This window comes from Myxocyprinus asiaticus, chromosome 19 (assembly GCF_019703515.2).
Source record: "Myxocyprinus asiaticus isolate MX2 ecotype Aquarium Trade chromosome 19, UBuf_Myxa_2, whole genome shotgun sequence".
NCBI classification, from domain to species: Eukaryota; Metazoa; Chordata; class Actinopteri; order Cypriniformes; family Catostomidae; genus Myxocyprinus; species Myxocyprinus asiaticus.
In genome coordinates this window covers 3,744,695-3,759,497 of record NC_059362.1, presented here as the reverse complement: position 1 = coordinate 3,759,497, position 14,803 = coordinate 3,744,695, and the positions used below count along the sequence as shown (strand labels likewise).

Below are 14,803 nucleotides of genomic sequence, written 5' to 3'. Positions count from 1 at the left end.
TTACTTGTGTAACCTCCGTTCCCTGATGGAGGGAACTAGACTTTGTGTCCCTCCTGCCACAACGCTGAACTACCCACTGAAATGGCCGGACCTTATATCGGCTCCTCAGCATAAAACCTGAATGAGTGGTTGCATACCAGCTCCTTTTATACCCGTATGTCTGGGGGAGTGGCATGCAAATACCACTCGCCAATTTTCATTAGCCTTTTATCAAAGACCAGAGGTGTCTCGGGCTCCCAAGAGTGACCCCTAGTGTCACTACATCGACACAATGTTTCGTTCCCTCCATCAGGGAACGGAGGTTACACAAGTAACCATGACGTTTTTTAATAACTGTCCAATAAGTGAAAGGATAGTTAGGGTAAGTGTAAAAAGCTCTGTGCTAAAGACCCCCATAAAACACACTGTTTTTCTTAAGTGGGGCAAAGAGACTTGTTTTTAAAAATGTTCAAAGTGGGCTCACATTGACTGATCCAATCACAATGGAGATTAATTTGTTTATACCACGGGTCTGTTGAATGCTTGATTCTGATTGGTTGACAGACGTTCTAAGGTGTGCAATTATTTTCCAGTAAACACACGGCTATGAAGTAGTTCCAGGTCTTGGCCATGTAACGGTTCCATATCACTTCGCCAAATTATTTCAGGGGCCGGTTGAATAAAACTGTTTTAGACTAGTCTTACTACTTAGTTGTCTAAAATTTTGGTCTTATCTTTTTCAGTCAGTCGCATAAAAACTTAGATCGGTCTAATTTAATACCAAAATGTAAGACAGAACACCACTAGGCTAACTTTTGTACACATTCCATGTTGCCATGGAAAATAACTGTCAGCTGAGCCAGTGGGGGCTTCAGTTGAGAGCTGAAAGGGGCTTGAGTTGAGACTTTGTAGAAGACTTTGACTTTGGGTTAAAATCACTAAATTTGTTCAATAGAATCAATTTTGAAGCACTGTAGTCCTCTAATAAGCAAATTAATTTCAGCGAATGAAAACTGTATTGAGGGTCCACTGTTGGACATTTTTTTAAAGCTGTTAAAAAACATTTACACTTACATTTCCCACAATGCAATGCTAAAATAGACTGTCTTACTAAAGACAACTGTGAGCTTGTTTTATGCAACAGGCTATCTATGGCATCTTTAGCTAGTCAAACTAATTGTTAGATGCAGTCTTAAGTTAATGGCTATGTTTATGCAACCAGCCCCAGTTATTTCAAAGAGCCATACAGGCTATCACAGCAAAATAACCATATAAAACAAAGTGATTGGCTAAGAAAATTGGATAAGAATGACAAATAATGGCTATAATATCCTAATTTTATTTCAATTTCAGTTGAAAGGCACCCTTGCGCTCCCTCTCTCTCTCTCTTTTTGCTTGCACCCACACCAATCTAAAGTGTCATTTTCGAACTAGCAACGGAGCCACTGGATGTATCAAAACAAGATGCTGAATCTGTGGCAGAAGAAAGTAATTCCACTCACAAGGGCGTTTTATGGACGAAAACCAGAAAATGTCCCCCGTGACTTAATAAAACAGTTGCGTAGCAATGGGAAAGCTATATACAAGAATGGCGACACTAAGAAGTATACTTAAACTTACAACTTACATTTTAAGCAATGTTTCTGCTGATGAGAGCCGCAAACACAGGCAATCCAACATGCGATTTCTATGTTTTGATTTTTATTTTGCTTTTGCTCATGCATGCACACACACACACACATACACACAGGCCACGTACAAACGCACTACATTGCTACTCCAGTAAGTGTTCGAGTGAAGCAGCGAAAGTCTCGCAATCCTCCGTTGCTAGTTTTAAAGGGGACCTATTATGCAAAATTCACTTTTACATGGTGTTTGAACATAAATGTGAGTCAGCAGTGTGTGTACACAACCACCCTACAATGTTAAAAGTCCACCCACTCCTCTTTCTTATATTTCTATTAATCAAAAACAGTGTCTCAAAATGACTGGTTTTCGTATCCACTCTAAAGTGACGTCATTTTAGAGCAGGCCACGCCCACGACTGGTGACAGACTCCACCCTATTAACATAGATCCTCCCCTGAGTGATCGACACACAGTCCGCCATTTTTTTCCGCGCTGGAGCAGCTACATTGAGAAGAATAATGTCTCAGCTTCATAAGCGTCATACGTGTTCTGTTGTTGGCTGTAAAAGTGAACATAAGAGTCTTCATGTACTCCCGGCATCAGAGCCACTGAAGACGCAGTGGACAAGTTTTGTTTTTGAAGCAAATGTTTTGAAGCCCCAAAACATACCAAAATTCGTGTATGTTTGTGCAAATCATTTTACACCGGACTGCTTTGTGAATGAGGATCAGTATAAAGCAGGATTTTCAAAATATTTGATTCTCAAGCATGGATCAGTACCAACTGTTCATGTTCCAGCTTTATATCCTGAAGATGTAAGTATCGCACTTTATATTTTGTGAATGTTTGCAAATCGCAAAGTATATTTTTGTGTTGCTCATCCATCGTTGCTAAATGGCTGAAAAACACTCCGGTATTTATGGTGTCAGTCATATTGGTTCTGATTTGTTGTTGCTATAGTATCCGAAGCACGAGCTGTAAAGGCACAGCCCTGATCCGGAAAGGGGGCAGGGAGCAGCAGCTCATTTGCATTTAAAGAGACACACACGAAAACAGCGTGTTTTTGATTCCACCCAAAAAGAGGCATTTACAACATGGTAAAATAAATGATCCGTGGGGTATTTTGAGCTGAAATTTCACAAACACATTCTGGGGACACCTGAGACTTATATCACATCTTATAAAAAGGGGCATAATAGGTCTCCTTTAAAGCAGGGGTGGGGAACCTTTTTTCCATTAAGGGCCATTTGAGTATTTACGAAATTATTCGCAGGCCATACAATTGCTTGCAATTTCTAATTGTGGGTTGAAATGAATGTAAATGCATTCTGTTACGTGCTCACACAACAAAAACACTGAAAGGTCTGTCTATTATACAATATTTTGTTTTGTTATCATTTAAAATTATTTTTAAACATTATTTGAAAGGAATTTTTTTCAGGTTAATTGAATCAAGGCCATTTATTGCTTTTCAAATTATTTCTCAAATGGCCTCGCAGGCCGGGTAAAATGGTCTTGTGGGCCTTATACGGCCCTGAGGCCTGACATTCCCCACACCTGTTCTAAAGTGATGTTTTCAGACTTGCAATGGAGGCTCAGGCTTTATCAAATCAAGATGCTGAATCTGTGGCAGAAGAAAGTAGTTCCACTCACAAGAGCATTGTATGGATGAAAACCAGAAAATGTCTTGAGATAAAACCCTGAACAATGTCTTAAGGTATTGTAACCAAGGTATAAGTGGAATAATTGACTCTTGCTCTTTGAATTATTGAAAAATAATGCACACCCAAGGTGTAACGGCCACTCTGCTGCATGTAGTGGCCACATTACCACCTCGGGGTGTGCATTAATTCAACGGTCCGTCTTCAGTTATTCCTTACATAGTATACTTGAGATGTTATGAAATGCCAAATGTGACTGAAATGAACAGAAAATGGTTCACCCTTTTCTGAAGTGGTTATTTTGTATAAGCATTATCTTAATTTGTTACTCAAAAAAGCATCATACTGTCTAAAAAGTTGATAAACTTTGCCCTATATCTATTGTCCCTATTTTTACACAATATCACTATAACCCCCTGGCAGCCTTTTACCCCAGGTGTTTTTCCTTAAAGTGTGCCTTTAGCCCTGTTGTACCCTATCTATCCATGTGGAGTTCTAACCTTTAGGTCCCTCAGGCCCAATATCTCCTTTTTCTCCGTTGTGTCCATCCTGACCACCTGGTCCTGCCAGTCCCCGATGACCCTGAATGCCCTTTTCCCCTGGAAAGCCTGAAACAAAACAAAACAAAACAAAAAAAATAACAAAATAAAAACAAAACACACATTTATTCGGGACAATTGCTCTTGAACAAGACATCTAGCTTCAATTTATTTGAAAATGAACATTGTTGTTGGGCTGTATCATATGTGTGGATGCTCTTGAGGTTGTGAGAGTTTGTGTTAAGGCCCTTTTTACAACAAATGCAATTTTTTGCCGCAATGACAATTTTGAATAAAACAAATGGATTCCTATAGAGCCTTTCACACCGGGAGCGAGCATTCACATGACAAAGCATTTTTTTTTTTTTTGCGCTACTTCCTATGTAATCTTTATTGCTGTGCTATAGTACAACAGTTTTAAAATACTGAATCATTAGTCATTGAAACATAAGGTTTTGTTTGTTGGGAATTGTTTTTTATTGCTTGCATTACACACAATGTTAGGTGTAATCTGATTACAAAGTAACTAGTTACAGTAATTAAGTACTTTTGTTGTCAAATATAGTGTAACACATTACATTTTAAAATATTGGAGACCTTTACTAATTTGGAAAGATGCCACAGCTGGGCTACCCTGTCCCTATAGTTGGGCAGTCGACTTGTTCCTGATGGACCGTTTAACATTCATAAGAGCATTGGGGGAGGTTACGTGACGGCCTGGTGTGCTGGCTACGAGGTACACAGCGGTCTGCCCGTCACACACCACCAGTTCACGTAACACAGTTCAGATAGTTGTGGCATTTTATATAGGGACCCCTAGTGTCACAACATCGACACAACGTCGAGTGAGTGACAGATAGGTATCGTCCTGGTTACTTTTGTAACCTCCATTCCCTGATGGAGGGAACGAGACATTGTGTCCCTCTTGCCACAACGCTGAACTACCTGCTGAAATGGCTGGGACCTGGTCTCGGCTCCTCAGCACAAAACCTGAATGAGTGGTTGCATACCAGCTCCTTTTATACCCGTATGTCCGGGGGAGTGGCATGCAAATTCCACTCGCCAATTCTCATTGGCCTTTTTTTTAAAAAGCAGAGGTGTTTGGGGCTCCCAAGAGTGAACCCTAGTGTCACTATATCGACACAATGTCTCGTTCTCTCCATCAGGGAATGGAGGTTATGAAAGTAACCAGGGCATTTTCTTTGATTTTCTTTTTTTGATCGGGTCGCTTGAGAACTCGCTTGTATTTCATACTGTGATGACTTGGTTGTTTTGCAAATTTACAGTAAGTAGTTCTTCTCATTTGTGTTTTAGGCCAGCTAAACGGTGTGTTGCGCCAATGTCGTTCTGACTGTCATTCAGTGCCACCAACTGTAAAGCAGTGAATGTGCAAACAGTGAGTATTCATGCTGCTTTTGGTGCGAAAGGGCCATTTGGCTGCAATTCGTCTCGCTTTTCAACATCACATTTGCTGTGAAAGGGCCTTTAGACTGTATATCAGACATATCCGTTTTTAGCATATCAGATAAATTATATCAGTTGGTCAGTCAATTGCTGGTAATAATACATTTTGGCAGGGGGCACTCGAGAGCATCGCATGGAGTAGACATTTTTTCAGCGAGCTCCTCCACTAATCCTCAAAATTCCTGTAATAATAAACATTTTGTCCAACAAAATTTTGTTCAAGTAGCCGAAGTCAAGACGACGAAAAGTAAAAACAAGAAAGGAGACTCATCGATAGCTTCAGGCAAACAACCCAGCTGATAATCAGCCAACGAGTGACCACGAGGCTAATAAAGGTGCTAATGACAATACCATCCTCACGGCCATCCAAAATATAAATTAAACTTTCACCAACAGATTTAACTCTGTCGAATCTACTCTCTCTCAAATTCAAACAGCAATCTCTGAAACCACCTCTCACACTGCTGAGCTTGAGAGTGCAAAAGTCGATCATGAAAGCTGTATCTCTGACCTAGAGGCCCTCTACCATGACATTCTAGCCGACAACAAAGCCCTATGGTCTAAACTCGATGACTTGGAGGGCCACTCTCGGCAGCAGAACATAAAAATCATAGGACTACCTGAGAAAACGATCACCCTACAAAGTTTGTGGAAATTTTCCCCCGAACTTCCTGGTAGCCGCAAATTTTCCTGTTGTTATTAAAGTTGATCGCGCACATCGTACCAGACCCCAGCCAGCAAAAGGATGGCGCCTTTGTAGGGCTTTACTGGTTGTTTAGATCAGTGTTACTATCAGAAATAATTGGTAATTATTTCTTTAGTTATTAATTAATATTTAAATTAATTGAATCTAACTCATTAAAACCTCATATGGGGCTCCAGTAAATGTAGTGCGCTACGTTTAGGAGCGGGTTTGGTTATTAGCAATAATTAATAATTATCAAAGATAATCAAAGATATTATTGATGAAAATCAATGTTAGGTTTTTTAAATCCTTTAAATCAACAATTATCAAAGATAATCACCAATCATTAACATCGATGAAACATTAATTAAAATTAACACTAGCTTATTGATCATTCAAATTGAACAATCATCAAAGATAATTATTAATTATCAAAAATCAATAGAATATTAATAAGGATTAACATTGACGGGGCACCACCCTGGAATCAGGGACTAATAACCAGATAGTATAACACTCTCAATATTAGATTGTTTTCTTAGGAAAATCGACATCCGAAGAATATCGATTTTCGGGAAAAAAACAATGAATGAAGGCTTGAATCCGAGCACTGACATCCCGTCAGCATGATGCAGGTGTATGCAAAACAAACCAAAACACTTCTCTTTGTAATATAACAAAGTTTATTTATGCAGTAATATCAATTAATAATTAATACAATGCAGTCAATAAACTTCCGACTTACAACTACAAACTAAACAGTGATATGATTAGATATGGAAACTAAAATAATCCTATAACACATAAGGTGTGTGTGTGAGAGTGTGTGTGTATGTGTGTGTAAGGAGGGACGCGCACAAAATGGCAGACGTGACTCTCGTGGAGAGTATGTCACGTGAGACTTCCGGCCAGAGAATATGGCTGCGAATGTGGGCGGAGAGAAACCAGTCAATGGCGTCAACCAATTACCGCGTGCATCCGCTTGTATGATAGCTTAGGGACAAAGCTGAGCTTTATCACGAAGCTATCTACTAGCCAAAAATGTGTCCGAGAATGTTTGTGAGGGATCGTGCACGCATGTGTGTGTGTGGTTAGTATGAAAGAGAGAGAGAGAGAATTAAGTGATGGCCCCAAACCCGATTTCGCGATCGTGGGAGAGAAAGCAGCTGTTAGTTTATCACTCAGAGACGCGGTGGACGGCTCGTAAACCATCCCGGTCTTTGATTCTTTAATGGATAAACTCAGTTTGCCGGTCTCACCCGCGATGGCGGAAATGCACAACAGTCCAATGTGGTTGGACCACAATACAGCAAATCAAATTTGTGATAATTAATACCCTGAGTATTTATAATGAGCGGTCATGGTGGTCCATAAACTGTACAAGCAATAACCTTGGTACACAAGAATAACACACTATAATATTCTATCTCTGCCCAGATGTAAACTCCTACTTGAATCGCATGAGGATGCAGAATGTGTGTTCATCCGTCCTTTAACTCAGACTTGGTTCCTTGAGGCTCGGGTGATGATGGGAGGCCATTTCCTCGCTCTGTCGGCGGTCGGTACGGCTGCTGATTCTCGGCGGGCTGGCGGAGAAATCAGCGACGTTGACTTGATTGAAGAGGGAAGAGAAATCTTTTCTCTTCACTTCTGCAGGCAAACGGATGAAGATGCGGATTGCTCGGCGGTCTCCTTCGGATCCGTTAGAGTGTTCGGTGGAACACAGAGTAACCTCAACTCGTCCAGCGAGATGGAGATTGTATGGCCACAGTTTCAAGTCGGACGTTACTTCCTTGTGCCACGAGGCTACACCTGAGAGCAGTGATGAGCTGCGTCTACACACGGTGAGCAAAGTTGCTGGAAGCAAATCCCGGAAGCATTTCAGAGGTATTTCTACTCCTGATGATGTCATGGTTGAGGTGCGTTCTGTCGTGTGCCACATCCAATAGGAGTTGAGAGTTCGATCCTTTAGTGAGCAAGGCTTCATGGGATTTTTAGTCTGTTTTGGACTCCCTTTGTTTGATTTTTTATCAGTAAGATTTATGACCTGGTATGTGGGGGCCTGAGTTAGGTTTTACGACTGTGTTAGGCCTGCCCTTGTCTTCTATCTGAATACATGAGGCCCAACATCTTGATAGCAAGGATGCACAACTACCAGGTCAAAGAGCTGACCCTGCGCCTGGCTCGACAACAAACACCCCTGAGGTTCGATGGCACAAAGATCTCCATCTTCCCAGACCATACGGCAGAGGTATTGTCACAGCGCTGGGCTTTTGACAGAGTTAAAAAGAAACTTAAGGAAGCTGGTATTCGATATGGCCTGTTATTCCCAGCACGTCTCATCATCACCTACGGCTCCGAGAAGAGAATTTTCGACTCTGTTTCCGACACAGAAGCATTTGCTGGCACCATCATCATGTCCTGAACTCTTTCTAGTTCAGGCCTGCAATACAGCTGGCTATAGTCTTATGTACAGTGGTGTGAAAAAGTGTTTGCCCCCTTCCTGATTTCTTATTTTTTTGCATGTTTGTCACACTTAAATGTTTCAGATCATCAAACAAGTTTAAATATTAGTCAAAGATAACACAAGTAAACACAAAATGCAGTTTTTAAATGAAGGTTGTTATTATTAAGGGAAAACAAAATCCAAACCTACATGGCCCTGTGTGAAAAATTGATTGCCCCCTAAACCTTATAATTGGTTGGGCCACCCTTAGCAGCAACAACTGCAATCAAGCGTTTGCGATAACTTGCAATTATTATATATTATAATATATTAACCCATGACTGAAGTCGACTTGTTATATTCAGTTTGCTAAAGGCCGAGAGCATCTCAAAGGGAAGCTGTGAGGATATTTTCCTTTGCTCATATACACAGACATTTGCCAGTGCATATTGATGCCTGTTGAATTGGAATTTCCTTGAATGCATTGTTACATACACTTACATAGAGCAGATCTAATTCTCCTTTTAGATTACAACTTGACAGGGACACTTTGAATACTTGATCATAAACATGCACAATAATTTAGTTTTTTTACTGATGTAAAAATAAATAGTGGTGTGTGTTTTCTTGTGTGTGTTTTCTCTGCTGTAATATTTAAGGTAAATCTGTGAGCCCAGAGGCTACAGATTAAAACTTATATCATGTTATGAGGTTGTGGAGGATTCACTCGCTTGAGTTGTTTTTGTTAGTTAGTACTGCCATTCCACATGCTGCCTTGTAGTTCCACGGTTCTTATGGAAATTTTTTACCACTTCGTTCGGGGAAGGCGACGGGAGGGAGTGTGTGGGAGGTCAAGTGGAATTTAATATGTGTTGAATGATATGTGTGTCTATGTGTATCCTTCCTTAGATTGCCTTTTTTCGATTTCCACCACCAATGCCTTTATGCTAGGTTTAAGCCAAAATGACACATAGCAAAAGGCCTCCATCTCTGGGTGGCAGTGTGACCTTAGCCAGCTGGAACTTACGAGGTTTAAATAAACAGACTAAGAGAGCGAAGATCTTTTCCTACTTGAAATCAGTCTCTGCTGACATAATATTCTTACAGGAGACACATATCAAGAACTGTGAACAAAGGCGATCCAGATGCAATTGGATTTCCCAGGTATTTCAATCAACTTTTTGCTGCAGAGCAAGAGGAGTGGCCATTCTGTTCCACAAAACAATCCCTTTTAAGCATATTTCGACTATAAGTGATCCGAATGGTCGCTATGTGATAGTATCTGGTCTCATGTTCTCTGTTCATGTCACATTTATAAATGTTTATGGACCAAATTTTGATGACCCAGCTTTTTTCCAGCTTTTTTCAGAAAATTTTCAAATATTACAGAGCGTGCCAGACACACATTTAATAATAGGGGGTGATTTTAACCAGGTATTAGAGTCTATTTTGGATAATTTCCTGCCTGAGCTGGTGCCCCTCTGGCCACTTCCCTGTCTTATAACTTATATTTGGAGATTGAGGCACCCAACCGATATGCAATACACTTATTTTTCACACGTACATAAATCATATTCTAGGATAGACTATTTTTTACTTGATTCTAAAATCATTCCCTCTGTTACCTCAATCAAACACCACAATTGAATAATCTTGGACCACTCCACAGTGACCATCTCCCTTGACCTTTTCGAAATTAGACCTAAGCATAACCAAATTTGACGGCACCTGGCAACCTCTCTTTAATCATCTGTCAATCGTCAGTAATAGTCAAGTTAATGATTGAAATTGACTACCACCCCTGGAGTTGCGAGTTCGAATCCAGGGCATGCTGAGTGACTCCAGCCAGGTCTCCTTAGCAACCAAATTGGCCCGGTTGCTAGGGAGGGTAGAGTCACATGGGGTAACCTCCTCGTGGTCACTATAATGTGGTTCTCGCTCTCGGTGGGGCGCGTGGTGAGTTGTGCATGGATGCCGTGGAGAATAGTATGGGCCTCCACACACGCTACGTCTCCGCGGTAACACGCTCAACAAGCCATGTGATAAGATGCGCGGAATGACGGTCTCAGACACGGAGGCAACTGAGATTCGTCCTCCGCCACCCTGAGGACTTAGAGCGCATTGGGAATTAGGCATTCCAAATTGAAAAAAAAAAAAAAAAAATTAATGATTGAAATTAACCTTCCCTCTTTTCTTTGCCGTATATTCCTTTTTATGTCTGTACGTTTAATGCCAAACATTATTTGCTGGCACAGGTCATTTGTCCTAATCCAAGATGCCTACAGTCAACAATTATAAGGCATAGGCAGTGAAAGACTAAATCTTAAGGAAGGACTTCTGTGTTTTGTTTTTTTTTCCTCCTCTGTATATGTCTCTCTGTGCCTTGTGATTCCTGTTCAGTTTGTCCTTATTTTGTCTGTATGTTATGTTGTCATGGCTTATAATAGAAAATAAAAACATAATATTCAAAATAATAATACATTTTAGCTGTTATAAAAAGTGTGTGTTTGTGTGGTATTTTACCTCTAATTCCTGTCAAACCAGGAAGTCCAGCAGGCCCCAGGGGCCCAATATCACCCTTCTCACCCTTTGGTCCTGGTGGTCCTAAAAAGTTAAATAACAGTTAACACAGTTAAGGTCCAGATATACTTCATACTAATTTAAAACAAAATCTGGCCAAAAAGGTGTTTTTGCATTCGCTTCGGTGGTTCGGAACAGCTCGCCAGGGCGAACTTTTAGGAAAACATTTACCGTCATCGGTAGGTGTGACCTGAAGCTCCACCTACTACTTTGTTTTTCAGTCAGTATACAACGTGAACACACCAACTTACAAGACCATGTCATGTGATTTTTTCCCCCCGTTTAATTAGTCTACTAAAGTAATCAAATCTACTCAAATGTGCCATCTGCAGAAAAAGCCATTCACACATCTGCCCAAAGATATGCCTCTCTTATCATCATTCTTTTGTCTGTATTCTGAACATTATTACTCTTTTATACACCAATGATTGCAGTTGTATCAGAATCATCATAAATTACAATAACAGAGTTTAATCTGTGCATATCATGGCCGTGTATAGCATTAGCACATTAATGTCATGAATTCAGAATGTAAGACAAATTAAACATTTTCTAATGCATATATATTACTTTAAATCATCATCGAGTGGTTAAAACAACTTCTTTTACTGAATTCTACTCATAGAATGAGGCATAAAGTCACTGATAACACATTTTAAAGGTTTTACATGTAGCGTCCTCATATTTAAATGTTCCTTTAAACAACTCCCACAGCGGTGTGACCGGTGTCTGAAAGTTCGCAAACAGTATACCTTTGCTTGGCTTTTTTACTTCTTTTTACCCCTGAACGAATAATGAAGAACTTCTCCGGAAGTATATTGGGCCTTTAGGGGTGCTTTCACACTATTGTTTGGTTCCCAGAACATTCTGAGAACATTAGTTTTTGGTTCCCAGGCCATAACCCAGAACGGACATTCTAATATTCTCTCTTGGTTCGCCAGGAAAATTTTCTTTACGGAAATAGAACATTCCCTACAGGTTTGGAGAACGTTCCCCTAACGTCTTACTAAAGTTCTCTTAACGTTCCACTAACTCTTATATACTGATATCCTCTCTGCAACCTTGCTGTATGTCTTTAAATCTACAATCCATGTCTTGTTCTGATCCATTTTTTAATTAATTATTAAAGAGCACCTATTATGGTTTTTAAACATGCCTAATTTTGTTTTAAAGGTCTCATACAATAGATTTACATGCATCCAAGGTCAAACAACACTTTAATTTGCTCATAATTTAAATTGCAGCATTACCTTTTTTTCCTTCATTCTAAACTCTTCCTTTCAGAGAGCCTAATATGCTCTGATTGGTTAGATGTCCCAGTCTGTTATGATTGGTCTACCGCTTAGTGTAATGATTGAGGGCGGGTCAAAGCTGTTCGCGAGCAGCCAATGAAGACTAGAGGCGGGTTTTTTGTTACCAAATTACGTAGGTTAGTACAGGGAGTAAGTCTGGAATTACTAATAATTACTCGTTTCAGGTGTTCAGAATCGGTTCTTTCTTTTGGGAATCAGTAACTCCATTTGTTGTGCACTTTGATTTTTGAAACTTTGCAGACTTTTTTACATTCACAAACAGCTATATAACACACTACATGAAAGGTAATATTTGAAAAACCATAATAGGTGCTCTTTAAAATGAACTAAACACATCATCACACATAATATGTTGTGATAGATACATTTATTTCTATCCATACACCTTTTTTTTACCCAAATTTCCTATGTAGCCAATGGGTCGCGGAGGTGCTGGAGCCTATCCCAGGTACATCTGGCTGAACTGAGACAGGGAAACTCCCTGAACAGATGGAATAAGATGGAAGATTTAAGTAAGATGTAATGCTTCCATTAATGTGTAAGATTTTTTGGACATTAATATGCAGATATTTAAGTAAATTATTCCAAATAACCAATGATTTCAACACAGTCAGGGTTTTTAAAATCAGAAATGTATTGACATACATAAAAACATTTTATAAACATTTAATTAAACTTACAGGGCTAACATTCAAGTAATTTCTTACCACTGAAGTGTACAGTTTAGCGGATACATCTGCTTCTCTTCATTTGAAGTCAATAATCAAAAAACTTCTTGGTTACACTCCTACATCATGTTTTTTTTTTCAATTATATGAGTCAAATCTTTATCAAATCAGTAACATATTTACTGAATCTCACATCTAAAAGCAATTATTTATTGAGGAAATCGACAAATGAATGTCAGTCAGCGAGTTACTCCACTGGAATGACCGTTCATTTTTAAATTCAGTAGTGATTTATATAAAACAAGGGCGATTTCCAATCGAAAGTGTTTTCCTCCCTATGCCTTATTCACTCCGAAGGGCAGAGCTCTTGATCTGGGCACTCTGAAGGGAGCATGGCATTACTGTATGAATGTACTCTTCGCTAGCAGTCTTGTGGAAAGGCCATTCGTGGGAAAAAAATATTTTCTTTCATTTTGAACAACCTTTTGAATTGCATCCTCTTCTCGCAGTGCCCTTCAAGGGTGTAAAAAAGCTATTTGGAAGACACACGAATAAAGCGCTTGTGGACCAAATGGGTGTGCATGTATTAGACATAGAATAGGTAGGTATTGCACATCTGTTCATTTTAATGAATCCCTCAAAAACCACCCTGCAAGTTAAAAAAATAAAACCTAAAAATAACCATTAGAGAACATACTGTATAAGTTATTTTTTAGGTTATCCCACAAAAACCTCCCTGCAACGTTCTGAGAAGGTTAGTTTATGGTTATAAAAATAAAACCTAAAAATAGCCATTAGAGAACATTCTGTATAAGTTCATCTTAGGTTGTCACATAAAAAAAAAAAAAAATTCCTACAATGTTCTGGGAAGGCTAGTTTATGGTTATAAAAATAAAACCTAAAAATAACCATTAGGGAATGTTCTGTGTAGATTCTTATTAGGTTGTCACACAAAAACCTCCCTGCAATGTTCTGGGAGCATTATTTTATGGTTGCAAAAAATAGAACCTAAAGAGAACATTCCTAGAATGTTAGGAACTGGTTCCCCCCAAAAAATAACCAAACGGGAACCAAATACTAAAGTTAGGGGAACGTTCTGTGTTTGGATGATGTAAACGCTGTTTTCTGAACTTGGGTGTGTGCCTGCTTAAATGCACCCGAGTCCGCTTGAAAAGGTGGCCTAGGGTATGGTTCATGTGAACTCCAGTACGGTTTGCTGCTGATATGATTGTACCAAATCGCGGAAGTGAATCGCTTTTGATGACATACCCTGTCTCAATCAGCTCCCTATGTCGTGAATCAGTATTTCGTGAACATGAATTCGGGCAATGGCAAGGGTGTTCCTCTAATGAACATTGGGACACTTATGACTCAGTCACCGGTGACACGTTAACAAGCTCGCGCATTCAAGCGCAGTTGTTATTAATCAGCACCATCGCTGTATAAATGACACTATCGTTCATTGTCGTTGAAGATACTCAAACGTACAGTGTTATTATAACAGATAAATGGCATAAATAAAATATATATGAGTGTATTTTAAACCTTCTTTTAATAACTCTAATATTTAAAAAGACTGTTTCACTTTCATAGTAATTATGAATGAGAACATTACAAACAACATTTCTTTTATAAAGAAAATAAGGCTTGTACTTCATAGTTTTACACTTTTGCTCAACATCTAACGACCTGAAAGACTACAGAAGACATGACGACATTTCTGGTAAGTGAACATAGTGAGCAAAGATGCTCCCTGGTTTTTAAGGTGCATTGTGGGATTTTTTAGAGAGCAAAGGTTTCAGTGCACTGGAACGAGTTTGCGATTGAGACAGCCCTAAAA

The 14,803-nt window shown here is 39.4% G+C and overlaps 1 protein-coding gene across 2 annotated transcripts in view; it reads right to left on the bottom strand.

Moving 5' to 3' along the window:
* The window catches only part of scara5 (scavenger receptor class A, member 5 (putative)), a 159,638-nt gene that overhangs the window by 58,914 nt on the left and 85,921 nt on the right, over positions 1–14,803 (bottom strand). For both annotated transcript variants that reach the window (XM_051644861.1, XM_051644862.1), the window contains exons 6-7: positions 10,926–11,006; positions 3,769–3,876 (exon numbers count right to left, since the gene is read on the bottom strand). In XM_051644861.1, coding sequence (XP_051500821.1) covers positions 3,769–3,876; positions 10,926–11,006 — 189 coding nt within the window. The remainder of the gene's footprint in view (positions 1–3,768; positions 3,877–10,925; positions 11,007–14,803) is intronic.